General features: G+C 36.5%; 1 protein-coding gene across 4 annotated transcripts in view; it reads right to left on the reverse strand.

The window, feature by feature from the left end:
* Nucleotides 1-15,949, reverse strand: part of NUP153 (nucleoporin 153) — a 75,387-nt gene that overhangs the window by 33,425 nt on the left and 26,013 nt on the right. For 3 of the 4 annotated variants that reach the window (XM_045085062.1, XM_045085061.1, XM_045085064.1), the window contains 9 exons: nt 14,298-14,546; nt 14,041-14,180; nt 13,829-13,957; nt 7,816-7,932; nt 7,677-7,721; nt 7,512-7,568; nt 5,461-5,604; nt 2,001-2,053; nt 1,621-1,747 (listed from right to left, as the gene is read on the reverse strand). In XM_045085062.1, coding sequence (XP_044940997.1) covers nt 1,621-1,747; nt 2,001-2,053; nt 5,461-5,604; nt 7,512-7,568; nt 7,677-7,721; nt 7,816-7,932; nt 13,829-13,957; nt 14,041-14,180; nt 14,298-14,546 — 1,061 coding nt within the window. The remainder of the gene's footprint in view (nt 1-1,620; nt 1,748-2,000; nt 2,054-5,460; nt 5,605-7,511; nt 7,569-7,676; nt 7,722-7,815; nt 7,933-13,828; nt 13,958-14,040; nt 14,181-14,297; nt 14,547-15,949) is intronic. The other variant, XM_045085063.1, reaches the window with a different exon arrangement.

The following is a 15,949-nucleotide window of genomic DNA, read 5'->3' on the forward strand; positions in this document are numbered from 1 at the left end:
TCACGGTTCTGGTACCTTCAGAGAGGCACAACTACCAAACTGCCCACTGGGAAAAGGGATGATGAAGGAAATGAAAACAAAATAGACTGCCTACTCTAAATAACCTTGGAAAACACACCAAGAGACAAGAAGGAAAGCAATACTTTAGAAAGCTAGAAACACAAATTCTACTGTACAGCTTCAACCAAAACATGACTTTAGAGTCAACAGAAACTGTTATAGAAGATCTCCTGTTTAAAAATTCCTTAAAAACTCATGAGTCAATGAAGAGGTTACAAATGAAATTTTAATTAGAAACAAACAAAAAATAAAGCATTATGTATCAAAACTTAAATGATCCAGTTAGGCTGAAATTCACTTGTAAAAAGATTGAAAGAAGGCCTGCATTCAACTCCAAGTAGTTAGAAAATATAGCCTGTAGAAAGATTAATTTACCCAATCTTCAACTAGTCCTTATCTTTTTCTAACTTTCTTTTTTTTTTTTTTAAAGATTTTTTATTTATTTATTTGAGAGAGAGTGGGTGACAGAGAGCATGAGCAGTAGGGAGGGGAGCAGCAGAGGCAGAGGAGGAAGCAGGCTCCCTGCCGAGCAAGGAGCCCAATGTGGGACTCGATTCCGGAACCCTGGGATCATGACCTGAGCCGAAGACAGCTGCTTAACCAACTGAGCCACCCAGGCGTCCCTCTTTTTCTAACTTTCATTTGCAGAATATATACAGAAATCTTTCCCAAAAAATCTTCCCAATAAATAATAAATAAATAAATAATCCAATAAAAAGTGAATAAAGAGAAACCCCAAATGACCAAGAGACTCACAAGAGGGTTCCCTCCCTTGTAAACAGGAAATGCAAAATGAAAGTCCAATGGCATAACACTTCAAACCCATCACCTTGGCAAAGACTTTGGAAAAAAAAAAAAAAAGTACCCATAAGATAGAAGAAAAAGCATATCCACCAACTGTCATGTGCAAGAAGTATTTAAACTACCTTCAGGAGCAACAGGGCAACATCTAACACGTGTGAAGATGTGTATCATCTCCTAGAACCCAACGAGGCCAATCTAGAAAAAGCCTAGAGAATACACTACACGCGCTGAAGCAGAAGTGCATACACATTCACCTCAGCACATATCAGGAATCAACCCACAGGCACCCTGGGGAACAGGGTGGGGTAAATTTTCAGATTGGATAAACCTGTAACAATGAAATTACACAACTTGAATTACCTTTCACAACACTTATCTGATAAGCTTCACAAATAATATGAAGAAAATGCCAAGGGAGCAGAGCACAGTTAATCCATTTATGAAACAGGCAAAACCTACCTAATGATACAATAATATTCCCAAGGTCAAATAATTTCAATTGTAATTCTCTTATATGGCTTTTTAGCGGCATCCATGGAGTTTAAGGTCCTAGGTTAGGTTTTCTGTGTCGTCACAGTAAAAGGGGTACTGAACACACGTACGTGCATGCACACTCACACTGGCAAGGGACTGCTCCAATGGCAGAGTAGTCGTTCTTGTGCTGGGTCTCCCCCAAGCCCCACCCCTTAGGGTCTCCCCACACCACCACACCAGAGTTTCCCATATACTTCAAGAATATGAAGGACAGAACCTTACCTCCTCCTCCGGAGGCTTAGATGCAACAAAGCGCGTTCTCTCTCGTCTCATCTTGCCGCCTCCACTACCTACTCCAGAAGATAAACCATTGGCTGCAGACATACTGAAATTTGGATAAGAAAAGCCACTAGGCAAAGAAAAAGAAAATTAAAACAAATGATATATTACTCTGGTTCATAACTTATTAACTAATTGTATACCTAAAAATTAGAACTGCTAACAAGAAAAGAAATATACAGCTGAATGTGATTTTAGAAGGTGACAGATTTCTGTGCATGAAGTTTGTTTTTTAACCTTCTTAAATGTCAAAAAAGAAAAACACATAAAAACAGGCCTTACAAGTGAAATATAAAGAAGCTTTAGCTAAAAGACGACATTACCTTTCTCGCTGTTCTCTAGTTTGTCGTGGCGTCACAGGTCTTTCACACCCGGTCTAGAACAAAATGAGCACACCAAATTTATATGCCTGCTTCTTCATTTTAATTTTATGAATACTTCCCTTTTGTCCGTCCATTTTAATATTTGCAATCAGGAATTTGATGGGTTTTTAGTTAGTGAATCCTAAAACTTGTGACCTATACTCTGCTTTCTGAATGGTAACTGAATTACAACAGGATTACACACATAAAAGGTCACTGCCCTTTCACCAAAAAGGTAGTAAGTGTACAAAGTAAATATACTTAGAAATCACAGAAATACTTTTGCCCCCCATCTCTCATGATGGCCTATTAAAGGTATAAGCAAGTTTATAAGGATATTCTCTATGAAATGATTCTCTACAATTTAAGTTCCTCCACTGAAAGGATATCATGGCTCTTTGGAGAAACAGCAAAATACAAGGCAGGGACCTGAAACTTGTAAGATGAATTTGAATTTTTTCTTCAACATTTTTTATTTGAGAGCAAGAGAGAGAGAGAGAGGAGGGGGAGGGGTAGAGGAAAAGAACCTCAGGCAGACCCCCTGCTGATTGCAGAGCCCCACTATTGGCTCAATCCCACAAGGCCGAGGATCACGACTTGAGCCAAAACCAAGAGTTGGATACTTAATTGACGGAACCACTCAGATACCTGGAGCCTTGATTCTTTTATATCAAAAGCAACTAAGTGTTCAAAAACTTAAGGGAAATACAAAAAGGACAGAGGAGCCAGTTCAAAGGCCAAATGGCACAATATGAACATCATAATAATACCAATAAAGAACTATAATCTATAGAATGTGAGAAATAAAGCTGACTTAAACACATACACAGATAGGCACATAAATGAGAAAAAAGAAAAACTTCTCCTCCAGGAGGATGTCAACTAATAAATGTAGAAAGAATGGGGGAGTTAGAAAACCACCCTTCGGCAATCTATAAACAATAGATTTAGGCAAAAATCACCAATAATATTAACTACTTAAAGGATATTTATCCTTTCAAAGTTATCTACCCACAATATACCTATTAATTACAAAAGATAAAAAAAAAAGAGTAACTCTACACTGGAGAAATCCTACTACCACCACCTTAATAACACTACTGCTGGTACTGAGATCAACTGGTAGCATGTGCTTTTTGAGAGGACAGGCTGAGAAGAGCTCAGCATCTGTTCTTTGATATTATTACCAAAGTACATAACTGGGGGACCGCTGGGCGGCTCAACTTGTTAAGCACCTGACTCTTGGTTTCAGCTCATGTCATGATCTCAGGGTCATTGAGATCAATCCCCACGTCAAGCTCCGCACTCCGTGCGTAGTCTGCTTGAGATTCTCTCCCTCTCCCTCGGCCCCTCCCCATGCTTGCACACCCTCTAAAATAAAAAATAAAATAAAAAGGATGTAACTGGAATCTAATTATGAGGAAACATTACACATTTTGCAGGACATTCTACACAGTAACTTATTTGTACTTTAGAAATACCAACGTTACAAAATACAAAAAACAAACTAAAAACCCTAAGGAACTATTTTAGACTAAAGGAGATGAAGAGATATGAAAACTAAATGCAGGGGTACCTCGGGGGCTCAGTGGGTTATGCATCTGCCTTTATCTCAGGTCATGATCCCAGAGTCCTGGGATCAAGCCCCACGACAGGCTCCCTGCTCATCTCCGAGTCTGCTTGTCCCTCTCCCTCTGCCCTGCTCGTGCTCTCTCTCTCACTCTGTCTCTCAAATTAGAAAAAAAAAAAAGTTTATTTTCTAAGAAATGAAAGACGGAAGGAAAGAAAAAGAAAAAAGAAAGGAAGAAAGAAAACTAAATGCATACATAATCTTGAATTTTTTTCCTCTGGGACACTAGCAACATCTAAATAAAATCTGTACATTAGATAATAGTATCGTAAAATATTAAGTTCCTGGTTTTGATAATTATTCTGTATTTATTACATTAAGGGAATTTCCTATCTATAAGAAATACACAGTAAAGGAAGAACAAATATAGTAAACCGTGAAGCCTTATAATTGTTCTTACAGAGTCTGTAAGTTCAAAATTATATTCAAAACATTTTTAAAATTTTAATACAGCAAATATGACAAAGTGTTAATGACTGGTGAATGCAGGAGTAATCGGTAAACACTGTACTATTCTCTCAACTTCAGTTTGAAAATTTTTAATAAATTAGGTTATGAAGACCCAATGAAACTAAAGTAAAGGCATAAACATAAGATACCATATAAATACAATAAATATAAAAAATACACTCTAGCTAAACAGCCCAAGAAAACAAACCCAAACACAGGACATTTTAGGTAACTGTCCTGGTCTCTTCAAAAACCAATTTTGCCTAGCAATTCCACTCTTAGGTATGAACCCCAGAAAAATGACAACATAGAACTACAGAATACCTGTAGACAAACATTCACAGCAGTATTATTCATTACAATCAAAAAATAAAAAGAACCCAAGGTCCCTCAACTGAAGTAAGGATAAACAAAATCTAGTCTATCCAAACAAGGAAGTATTATTCAGCCACATAAAAAGGAATAAAGTTCTGATGACATGGATGAACCTTTGAAACATTATGCTGAGTGCAATCCGTCAGTCACAAAGGACCACATATTTTAAAACTCCACTTATACGAAATGTCCGGAAGAAGCAAATCCAGAGAGACACATCACTGGTTGCGTGGGGCTGGCGAGGAGGGGGTGGGGAGTGACTACAAACAGGGGTGGATCTGGAGGGGGGAGGGGGAGCAGGGAGGACAAGGGACTAAAATCGACTGTGCTGATGACAGAACAACTCTGAATATGCTAAAAACCACTGCACCACAGTACTCTTCCAACAGGTGAAGGGTACAGTATGTGAATCGCATCTAAATAAAGCAGTTATTTTAAAACAAAAACAATGTGGTGAAGGGTCGAGGCCTGAGATCTAGAAAGACAAAACCAGAGCAATGTGTGAAATCTGCTTAGCTTCTGATTCAAAAAACTACAAACAACACTGGAGTGTGGTCTACATATTATATAATATTAGGAAGGAACAGACATCAATTTCTTCAGATATGATAAATACAGAAAAAAGTACTTGGGAAATGCACATCAAAGTACTTTTAGGGATGAACAGATATATGACATTTTATTTTCAAACAGTTCAACAATAATCCAAACAAAACACACAGATAAAGCAATTCTGAGCAAAATTATTTAATCTAAATCATAAGTACATAAAATGGTGTTACTAGTAAATATGAACTTCGGATTTGATCAAGGTGCTAGCCATCTGAAAGGCATACCAATTTGTAATCACTAACACAGACTTTATGCATTATCTAGTTGTTACACTGCAATGGTAGAGTACTTGTATCTTATTCTTACTCATTTTAATCAATATTCAAAGACGAGTGAAAATAAACACATACTCACACTGTGCTTTTTATCTATTCTTTGATTAGTCTTCCTTAATTCACCAGACGGAGTCAGAGATGGTTTAAAATAAACAGTTCGATTTGCTATGGAAACTGGCTTTGGGGTCAAGAGTCTTTGAACAGGAGGATACGGAGAGTCCACCTAATAGGTAATCAGAAATCAAAGACAAACCTTTACTTTCAAATATGTATCCGCACATATCTAAAACTTATCTGGCAATAGCTTATGTCACCTAGAGACTACGAGCACTTCTTAGAGAAATACCCAGAGAATGCAAACAAACACTAAAAGGAAAAACTGACAGTAACAGAACCAAAGGTATATATATTTATAAACCTATATAAAAAATTCCAAATGGGTTTCACAGACCATTTTTTTCTAGACTGAATGACTTTTCATATGTATGTGCACATTCACAAAATGGAAACTATATTCAAAACTATTCTACAAATCTAAGCTTTTACAAGTTGAATTTTGAATACAGAAACTAAAACTGATTTTGCCATGTTTTCCCCAAATTACTTTTTAGATATCCTTCAACTGGAAATAAGATTATTTTTAAACTAGCTATGAAAATAGTTGCCCAAAAAATGAGAAACCTCTCTCCAAGTTTATTTTCCTCTATTATTATCAAAAAACTAAAGCAAACAGAGTATAAAACTTTGTTAAGAATTTCAAGTCCTAAAATAAACTGGCATTATTATCTAAGCACACAAGTGTTTTGTCAACAGTCCTTTGCAAAAAGGAAACACAGTAAAAGTCCTATTGGTGTAAGATGACTATAAAGCCAAGAACTTCTACTCTGTCCAAACACTGTGATGCTATGAATACAGTCCTTTCACTCTGAAGCAGCTGTGAGCAACATTGGTTTCCAAGGCAAAGCCTCTGTATTCTAGCTCTTCCCTAAATCCTCATCACAACTGTGATCTTACAACTCAATGAGAGAGTCTATTCTGCAGACTGCTCTGATCACATCTGTGAAACATGAACTACGATATTATATTCTGGCCTTTATATATCCTAACACCCATTAATAAAATTCTATTGCTACTATACTCAACCTTTAATATAACTTTAATCAATGAGAACTTGTATTACAGCACAGTTTTTTGACATTTACTTATTTTTAGACAATCTGATATAAACCAGGAGTTTGAGAAAAGCAGCTAATACCATAAATTAATCCTATCACAACGGCTAATAATGGATTCCCTCTTGCTTGATTACAGACATCTAAAACCTGTAAAGCAACACTATTCGCCCAATACCCCTCAATTTTACCCCTTCTCTGCAAAGTTTCAGTGAAAATAATTATAATTTACCAATATCTTATACACAGTTCCCACAGTTAAGTCAGAAAACTATGATTCTTGCTATCAGTTACTTCTGGGGGAAACTGGTGTTGCAATATATGCTTTCACAAATAAGATCTGGGAATCTGCTTTCTTGAAGGATACTTAACTAGCCACAAGTATAACTAACAAAAAATACACCTCTTTAACTCTATTAAGCATTTCATTTTCCCCCAGAGTAACCTCCAAAGCTAATTTTTACCAAATAGAACACAAGAAGTGTTATCAAGATACTAACTTACAGTTTGTAGTAGTTCCCATACCTTGAAACAGTATTTTGGGCTGACTAATGAAAGATCTAGCAGTCTGAAATTCTATTACACACCACAAATTTGATTTGTTTGTTAATGAGGAAAGTTTACAACACTAACTATGCTCAATGTGGGTTTTAGTTCACTGAACTTCTATGATTACTAAACACTTCATGCACTGTTTACTCCTACTTTTATTTATCGGAAGGTAGACTACCAAGATGCTGAAAAGGGAAATGCCAATTAACCAAAAAGTTATGACTGAGCATTTACTGCACTTACAGATCTGTACTAAGGCAGGCCCTCATAAGAAGCTACAAGGTCCAAGCAAAACAGTCTTATCTTTCAAACATGTTCCCTAATGACTATCAAATTCAATTTGGATATTTCTAACTTAAATATAACAAAACTGCTGAAACTTTAATAAATGCAGAAGAAGGTTTACCCTTTCCCTTTTGGCCTGAAAGTCTGCAGTGGTATCTATTCCACTCCTATCCAGAGGCTGAAAAAATAAAAATACTATTAGAATAAATTGGAAATTTGAAAAGTATGACTTTCATCACCAATATATAAAAATGTATCTCTAAAAGAGGTTTAAAAGTCAACTTACAGAATTCAGGGGAGAAGAAACAACAGATGGAATTCTTTTTGCATCCTGTTAATATTGAAACAGTAACAAAATTTAAGATTTTTCACGAAACTATCCAATTGTCACACACCCGCGTTTAATTGTGATTCTAAAAATTTACCGCTAGAGGGCTTGACATCTTCTCTAAAGACTGCAATATTCGCCGAGCTGTTGAACTGGTCACACCATAGGATTGTGCATTGAGCTGCTTAGCTTTCATCTGTCTTCTGACTGGTGCCTATAAAGTGAACACTGTATTATTTTTCTGGACCCTTAACTCTAAAGCCCATATTTCAGGAGATGAAAATATTTACAAAACAGAATAGATATTCAAAGAGAAACCGAATTAATGTGGTAAAAACAATTTATCTCTGGGTGGTGTCATCAAGCATGAAGTTCAACTTTTTTTCTTTATACCTTTACTGAAAAGCCAATTACTTTTACAATCAGAAACAAATAAGCACGCACCACACCTACAGATCTGCAGCTATGTTAATTTAAGTAGGAAAAGTGAGATCATTGTTATAAAGTTTTACCGTTACCTTGAGCCATTTATCCCTGATATTTACATCAAAGAACACTTCCTGTTCAATCACTATGCCATCACTATGCTGTACACCTAAAACTAACATAACATTGTGGCAACTGTAATTCAATAAAAAATACATAAATAAGTGAAAGAGAGAACTAAATTAATGAGAACTATATTGAAATATTACTCTAGGTATTAGTTAATTAAATTCCAAGATAACTAAACGAGGCTACGGTAGCTATTGTAAAGGAAATTTAAATTTTTTAAACTAACTTTTTCAAATTTTGACATAAGAAAAATTTTAAACACTCGGGCTATTTCTTCATGATCTTTAACCTTCTTAAAATTGGAGTTAAAGGGAAGCCTGGGTGGCTCAGTGGGTTAAGCCTCTGCTTTTGCTCAGGTCATGATCTCAGCTCTCTGCTCAGCGGGGAGCCTGCTTCCCTCTCTCTCTCTCTGCTTGCCTGTCTGCCTGCTTGTGATCTCTCTCTCTATCAAATAAATAATTAAAATCTTGAAAAAAAAATTGGAGTTAAGGAAAACCCCTTATAAAGAATAGATAAGTATCCTTTAATGTACAAGCAATGTTTTCAAATTCCAATTAAAACAGTTTCTTTGCTCAAGAATCCATTACAACAATCCAATAACCAAGTGATTGCCACAAAACAATTTGGCAATGCTTGATATAAAGATATTATCACAATCGAAACATAACGCAGTTTCTACAAATAGCTATTATAACATCCGAAAAATTGAGTCATAATAATTATTTATAAATAAGGTTTCTCTGATACCAAACATTTAATGACATTTTCAGAGTAGCCTCAAGAATTCTTTAACAGTTTTATTAAGAACTGGATGCCCATTAAAGACTGCTGTTCAGGGGCGCCTGGGTGGCTCAGTGGGTTAAAGCCTCTGCCTTCGGCTCAGGTCATGATCTCAGGGTCCTGGGATCGAGTCCCACATCGGGCTCTCTGCTCGGCGGGGAGCCTGCTTCCTCCTCTCTCTCTGCCTGCCTCTCTGCCTACTTCTGATCTCTCTCTGTCAAATAAATAAATAAAATCTTTAAAAAAAAAAAAAAAAAAAAAAAAAAAAAAAAAAAAAAAAAACTGCTGTTCAGGCCAAAATCTTTGGCAAACACGAGGTCAACATTAAAATCCTCTAGGAAATTATGATAGTCTGTCCTGTCACTGGATTCTACTTGCCACAGGTCACTCAAGGCCTCGATTCGCTAAACAACAGAACAGAACTGAGTTAGAGAATCTTTAATGTATCTCCCAGCTCTAACACTCTAGGGAAAGGAGTAATAGACTCATCCCAAATATCAATGATAGAACATTTGGAAGCCTGTGCTGAGAAGGATTTTAAAGGTACATCACAACTTAGCATTAGAAAGTGTTAAGATTCAATGTAAGAAAGGAAGAAATAGCAAGAGGACACTCTCACTTGGACTATTCTATGAATCATAGGCTTGCATCATCCTATCTTCTAAGATGCTTAATTATTCTTTTAACTTAAAAAAAAAATGTTTAAAGGAATACTATCTATGATCCAGTTAAGCTCTAGAAAAAGCTCCCCATGTAACTCTAACATTCAGTTAACACTTCCTAAAATAACAAAATATTGCCCTTCATGAACACTTCCAGATATAAAACTCCTAATTACTGTTAACTATATACATGAAATCATCCTCCAATTAGGAAAGCAAGAAACTAAAGACAAAAAAAAATCTTGAAGGGCATGTTATTGCGTGGAGCACTGCGTGTTGTGCATAAACAATGAATCTTGGAACACTGAAAAAATTAAATTAAATTTAAAAAATATATTTATATATGTATATATATACTTGTTTCTACCCCATTGCAGTATTTGTTATGGACTTTCATCTTCACATAGACTCCCTTCTCGAAAAGCCTACACACTGCAAGTATAATTATTTCTCCATCTTTAAAATGTCAAAATCTGTAAAAGCAAGCACAGTAATATACACAACAAAACCATTTTTATGAGCTTCAAAAAACTCTTAAGGGCAACACAGAATCATGGAATTCACCTTGAATTTATTTTTTTTAAAGTTATCAATTTCCACTTGTTCTTTGTTAATACTTATGTAAATACAAGTGATTTTGTATATTGACCTTGTCTTCTGTGATCTTGCTAAACTCAATTATAAGTTCTGATAATTGTTTTTTTATCTCTTGGGCTTGTCTATGTAGATAAGCACAATGTCTATGCCTTGCATTTCTTCTTCCTGCGTTGGCTAGACCTGCAGCGTGGCATTAAATATCCTCGTTCTCTTCCTGACCTGATGAGAAGAGTACTCAGTCTTTCACCACTAGTATGATGCGAACTGAAGATTTTCTATAGATAACACCCTTTAACAGGTTGAGGAGATCTCCATTTACTCCCCAGGCTACAGAAAATTTTTATCATGTCTGGACACTGAATTTTGTGGAGATGTTTATGGTTTTTATTCTTCAGTTTGTTTCAGTATCAGAGTAATGCTGCTCTCACAAATACGATGGGAAGGGTGCCCTATCATATGAAAAAGTTTGTGTAGAATTGGTATTCTTTCTTTTTTTTTTTTAAGATTTTATTTATTTATTTGACAGAGAGAAATCACAAGTAGTCGGAGAGGCAGGCAGAGAGAGAGAGAGGAGGAAGCAGGCTCCCTGCTGAGCAGAGAGCCCCACGCGGGACTCGATCCCAGGACCCTGAGATCATGACCTGAGCCGAAGGCAGCGGCTTAACCCACTGAGCCACCCAGGCGCCCAGTATTCTTTCTTTCTTGAAATATTTGGTAGAATTCACCAAGGTAGTTATCTGAGCCTGAAGTTTTCTTTGCTGGAAGATATCTTTACATATTCAATTTACTAAATAGACTATTTGGGCTATTATATCTCAACTAGTATCAAACAACATGAAAACTTAAGTATTAATCTAACAAAATATGTGCAAGTTCTGTATGATGAATACTATAAAACACTGATCAAAGAAATTTCAAAAAGACAAGTAAATAGAGAGCCATGTTATGTTCAAGGATTGGGAGATTCAAGTTTATTAAGATGTATATTCTCCCCTAAATTCACCTTTAGATTCAATAAAATCCTAATCAATATTCCAGTAGATTGCAGAAACTAGTAATGTGATTCTAAAATTACGAAAAAGCAAAAGATCTAGGAAACCCCAAAAAACTTGTAAAAGAATAAAGCTGGAGGACTCACATTAGTGATTTCAAGATTACTGTAAGGCTACAGTAGTCAAGAGAATTTCGAGTTGGCCAAAGGATACATGAAATGAAAATAATAGAAAGTCAAGAAACAGAGCCACATATATGGTTAACTGATTTTCAAATAAAGAGGCAAGCCAAGGGAAGCCTGGGTGGCGCAGTTGTTAAGCGTCTGCCTTCGGCTCAGGTTGTGATCCTGGGATCGAGTCCCACATCAGGTTCCCTGCTTATTGGGAAGCCTGCTTCTCCCTCTCCCACTCCCACTCCCCCTGCTTCTGTCTCTCTTCTTCCCTCTCTCGCTGTGTCTCTCTCTGCCAAATAAATTAAAAATTAAAAAAAAAAAAAAAAAAAGAGGCCAAGGCAAAGCAATGTAGACTGTATAAACTGTATAAACTTTTTAGCAAAAGTGAAACTGGACAGCCCTTATGTCAAAAAAAAAAATCTTGATCCCTGACATGATACATACCACAGAAAAAAATTAACTCAAAACAGATCAGAAGTCTAAATTAAAACCTCAAACTATAGGGACGCCTGGGTGGCTCAGTTGGTTGGGCAGCTGCCTTCAGCTCGGGTCACGATCCCAGTGTCCTGGAATCGAGTCCCGCATCGGGCTCCTTGCTCGGCAGGGAGCCTGCTTCTCCCTCTGCCTGCCATTCTGTCCACCTGTACTCGCTTTCTTTCCCTCTCTCTCTGACAAATAAATAAATAAAATCTTTAAAAAAAAAAAAAAACCTCAAACTATAAAGCCTATGTCTTACATACTACACCAAAAGCATGAACCATATAAGAAAATTAAAAAAAAAAAACAATATACTAAATGCCATCAAAAGTAAAAACCTTCTCTTCAAAAGACTTAAGCCAGGTTTCCACAACATATATCTTTTTTTTTTTAAATATTTTATTTATTTATTTGAGAGAGAGACAGTGAGAGAGAGCATGAGCGAGGAGAAGGTCAGAGCTGGGAGCCCTATGCGGGACTCGATCCCAGGAATCCAGGATCATGACCTGAGCCGAAGGCAGTCGTCCAACCAACTGAGCCACCCAGGCGTCCCCCACAACATATATCTAACAAAGGACTTAATAAAGGAACAACATACTCTCAAAACTCATTAATAAGAAAACAACCCTATTAAATAACAGGCAAGGGGAGCATGGGTTATTCAGCTGGTTGAATGTCTGACTCTTGATGTTGGCTCAGGACATGATCTCCGGGTCATGAGATGGAAGCCCACTTGGGCTCCCAGCTCAGCTGGCAGTCTGCTTGAGAATCCCTCTCCCTGCCCCTCCCCCATTTCACATGTGTGCACACACACTCTAAAAATAAATAAATAAATCTTTAAAACAAAAAACGGGCAAAAGATCTGAACAGATGTTTCACCAAAGATGATACATTTATGGCAATTAAACACACAAAACAATGCTCAGTTTCATAAATAAAAACCAGAGCAATGTGGAGTTACCACCACATGCCTATCAGAATGACTAAAATTAAAAAAAAAAAAAGAAAAGGAAAGAAAAGAAAAACCAAAGAAACTAGATGAACTGAATGCAAAGTGGTGCCAGTCATTCTGGAAAACAGTCTGGCAATTTATTATAAAGTTTAATGTATACTTAACATAAGACCCAGCAGCCAACTTCTAGGTATTTACTCAAGAGAAATGAAAATTAATGTTCACACAAAATGTTCATAACCACTTTAATCAGAAATGCCCCAAATCAGAAGCAACCCAAGTGTCCTTTCACTAGGGAACAGATAAACAAATTACACCTCAGCAATAAAAGAACTACTGATACAGGCAAAAATATATATTAATCTCAGATGCATTACACTGAGTAGAATGAGCCATATTCAAAAGGCTAGAAATTATACTGATCAAATTTAAATGACATTCTGGAAATATCAAAACTACAGGGAAAGAAAACAGATCAGTGGTTGCCAAAGGGTGGAAAGCAGAAAGAGGGGTCAACTATAGACAGGCATAAGGTAACATTTGGGGTGATGGAAGTATTTATTCAATACTTTGCAGAGTGGGCACACGACTGTAAATATTCTGTTAAAATTCAATTACTCTAATAAGGGTAAGTTTCACTAAACATAATTTACACCTCAATTTTTTTTAAGAGGAATATGAACTCCCAAATTAATTTCTAAAGCACAGATGCATAGAACACACTCACAAATGTAATGAATAAATATTCACTTGGGTCAAAATAATGTTCAGATAGTCCCTAAATAAAAAGAATGTTTCTAACCCACAGCTCTATTACTTTACCAAAACAAATGGCCAAACCACAACTCCACTTGAGGTCCATGAGTTACTTGTCAATTATTATTACTATTTTTAAGTTCTCAGTCCTTCTATTCAAACCAACCTGATACGCTGTGTTTCGTAGTTTAGGCTGTCTTACAGCAGCTGCTGCCCCACCATACACTGTTTTTCCAGGATAAAACGGAGAATCTCCAAGTTGACTTGTTTTAAGGACTGAAGAATTCCCAAGTGACTGCACAGAAACACAACAATAAATTATGAGCAATGAACACTCAAAACTAATGTGATTAAATCAAATCCTATTAGTACACTCACAGGGGAAAGTGTTCCAAAGGCAGCCAAGTTGAATGCTGGTTTTTTCGAGCTGGTGGCAGTGTGCTGTGAGAGAGAAGGAGTACGTTCAGCCTCTGGGGACCACAGAGGTGGCACTGAAGTGTTCTTCGTAACAGCTATATCTGAAACAAAAATATGCACTGCATAGTAAGAGCACTAATTACAAGAAAATGGAAATTACAAGTCAGAAGAAAACCTATCCCACGAAATTTAACTTTACTACCAAATGCCAAGAATACCTTTATCAGAAGCTCTTGAAGAAAAACCACTGGTAGTAGAGATGTTATCATCATCATGCTGAGAGGTAGAATCTTTAATTTCCTTTACAAGGGAAAATCCAGAACTGCCAATTGGGAATGCCGAGGATGTGGAGGGCTGACAGTGTAACGTAGGAGATTCCAACATGGAGAAATTCATATGGCTCCGATGAAGAGAAGGCCTTGTTAATACATCTGGGTAATTTGAAGAAGTACTAGTTGTTGAGGGTTCTTTAAAAAAATATATAATATATTATGAATACACAGCTTAGAAAAAGCAATACAGTATCACAACAAATAGAGCCTAAAAAGAAAAAAAAATACTATATAATAAATATATGTTCAATGCAAGTCACTGAAGCCTCCCATGATAAGCCCAATTTAGGCAATTCTTTAGCTAAACAAGATTTCATCTCACTGCAATGAATTTACTTAACTGAGTATCAAACCACGTTTAAGGGTTCACATACAACTTCTAAAAGTGCATGGTCCTTTTCTTTTCCTAGAATTGCTATTGTAAAACTTGCTTGTAAAAAACAAAATCAAAGAAGCTATTAAGAAAGCCATGAAACAAGTTTATAGCAGCAATGTCCACAATAGCCAAACTATGGAAAGAACCTAGATGTCCATCAACAGATGAATGGATCAAGAAGATGTGGTATATATACACAATGGAATACTATGCAGCCATCAAAAGAAACGAAATCTTGCCATTTGCGACAACATGGATAGAACTAGAGCGTATCATGCTTAGCGAAATAAGTCAAGCAGAGAAAGACAACTATCATATGATCTCCCTGATATGAGGAAGTGGTGATGCAACATGGGGGCTTAAGTGGGTAGAAGAAGAATCAATGAAACAAGATGGAATTGGGAAAGAGACAAACTATAAGTGACTCTTAATCTCACAACAAACTGAGGGTTGCTGGGGGGAGGGGGGTTGGGAGAAGGGGGTAGGATTATGGACATTGGGGAGGGTATGTGCTTTGGTGAGTGCTGTGAAGTGTGTAAACCTGGTGATTCACAGACCTGTACCCCTGAGGATAAAAATATATGTTTATAAAAAATTAAAAAATTTAAAAAAACAACAACAAAAAAGAAAGCCATGAAACAAAAAGAATGTCTTCCTCCGGGCACAACCACTATTAAATTTGTGTATCCCTCCCAGATATTTTATATGCACACATAAATGCTGTCCCTAATTACATGATCACACGATGCATCCAGTTCTAGGACTTGTTTTTCTGTTTACCAATATAACTATCTCTATATACAAAGCATTCGCTTTAAAGACCACGTTGTATTTTATCACAGGCATTGATTATATTTATGTGATTATTTCCCCAATGCTCCATCAAACATATGCACTGATACCTGCGTACTTTTCAGAATATTCTTTTGGATTAATCCACAGTTCTCTAAAACTATAACAAAAACATGAAATTATTAAACAAATACTCTTAAGCTACTCAAAAGAAATATCTGATTCTGTAAGCCTGGGTTGAGCCCCTAGAGCTGCCTGAGGAACCAAGGTATGACATTCCATGGGATAAACAGTTACATTGGTACTGCTCTGGGGACTGATCAGAGTGTGAGCTCGTTTCTGCTTATGAGACATACTGTGATCTTGTCAA

Source organism: Mustela putorius, unplaced genomic scaffold, assembly GCF_011764305.1.
Source record: "Mustela putorius furo isolate JIRA1106 unplaced genomic scaffold, ASM1176430v1.1 tig00000831_pilon_pilon_pilon, whole genome shotgun sequence".
In the NCBI taxonomy this organism is placed as follows: Eukaryota; Metazoa; Chordata; class Mammalia; order Carnivora; family Mustelidae; genus Mustela; species Mustela putorius.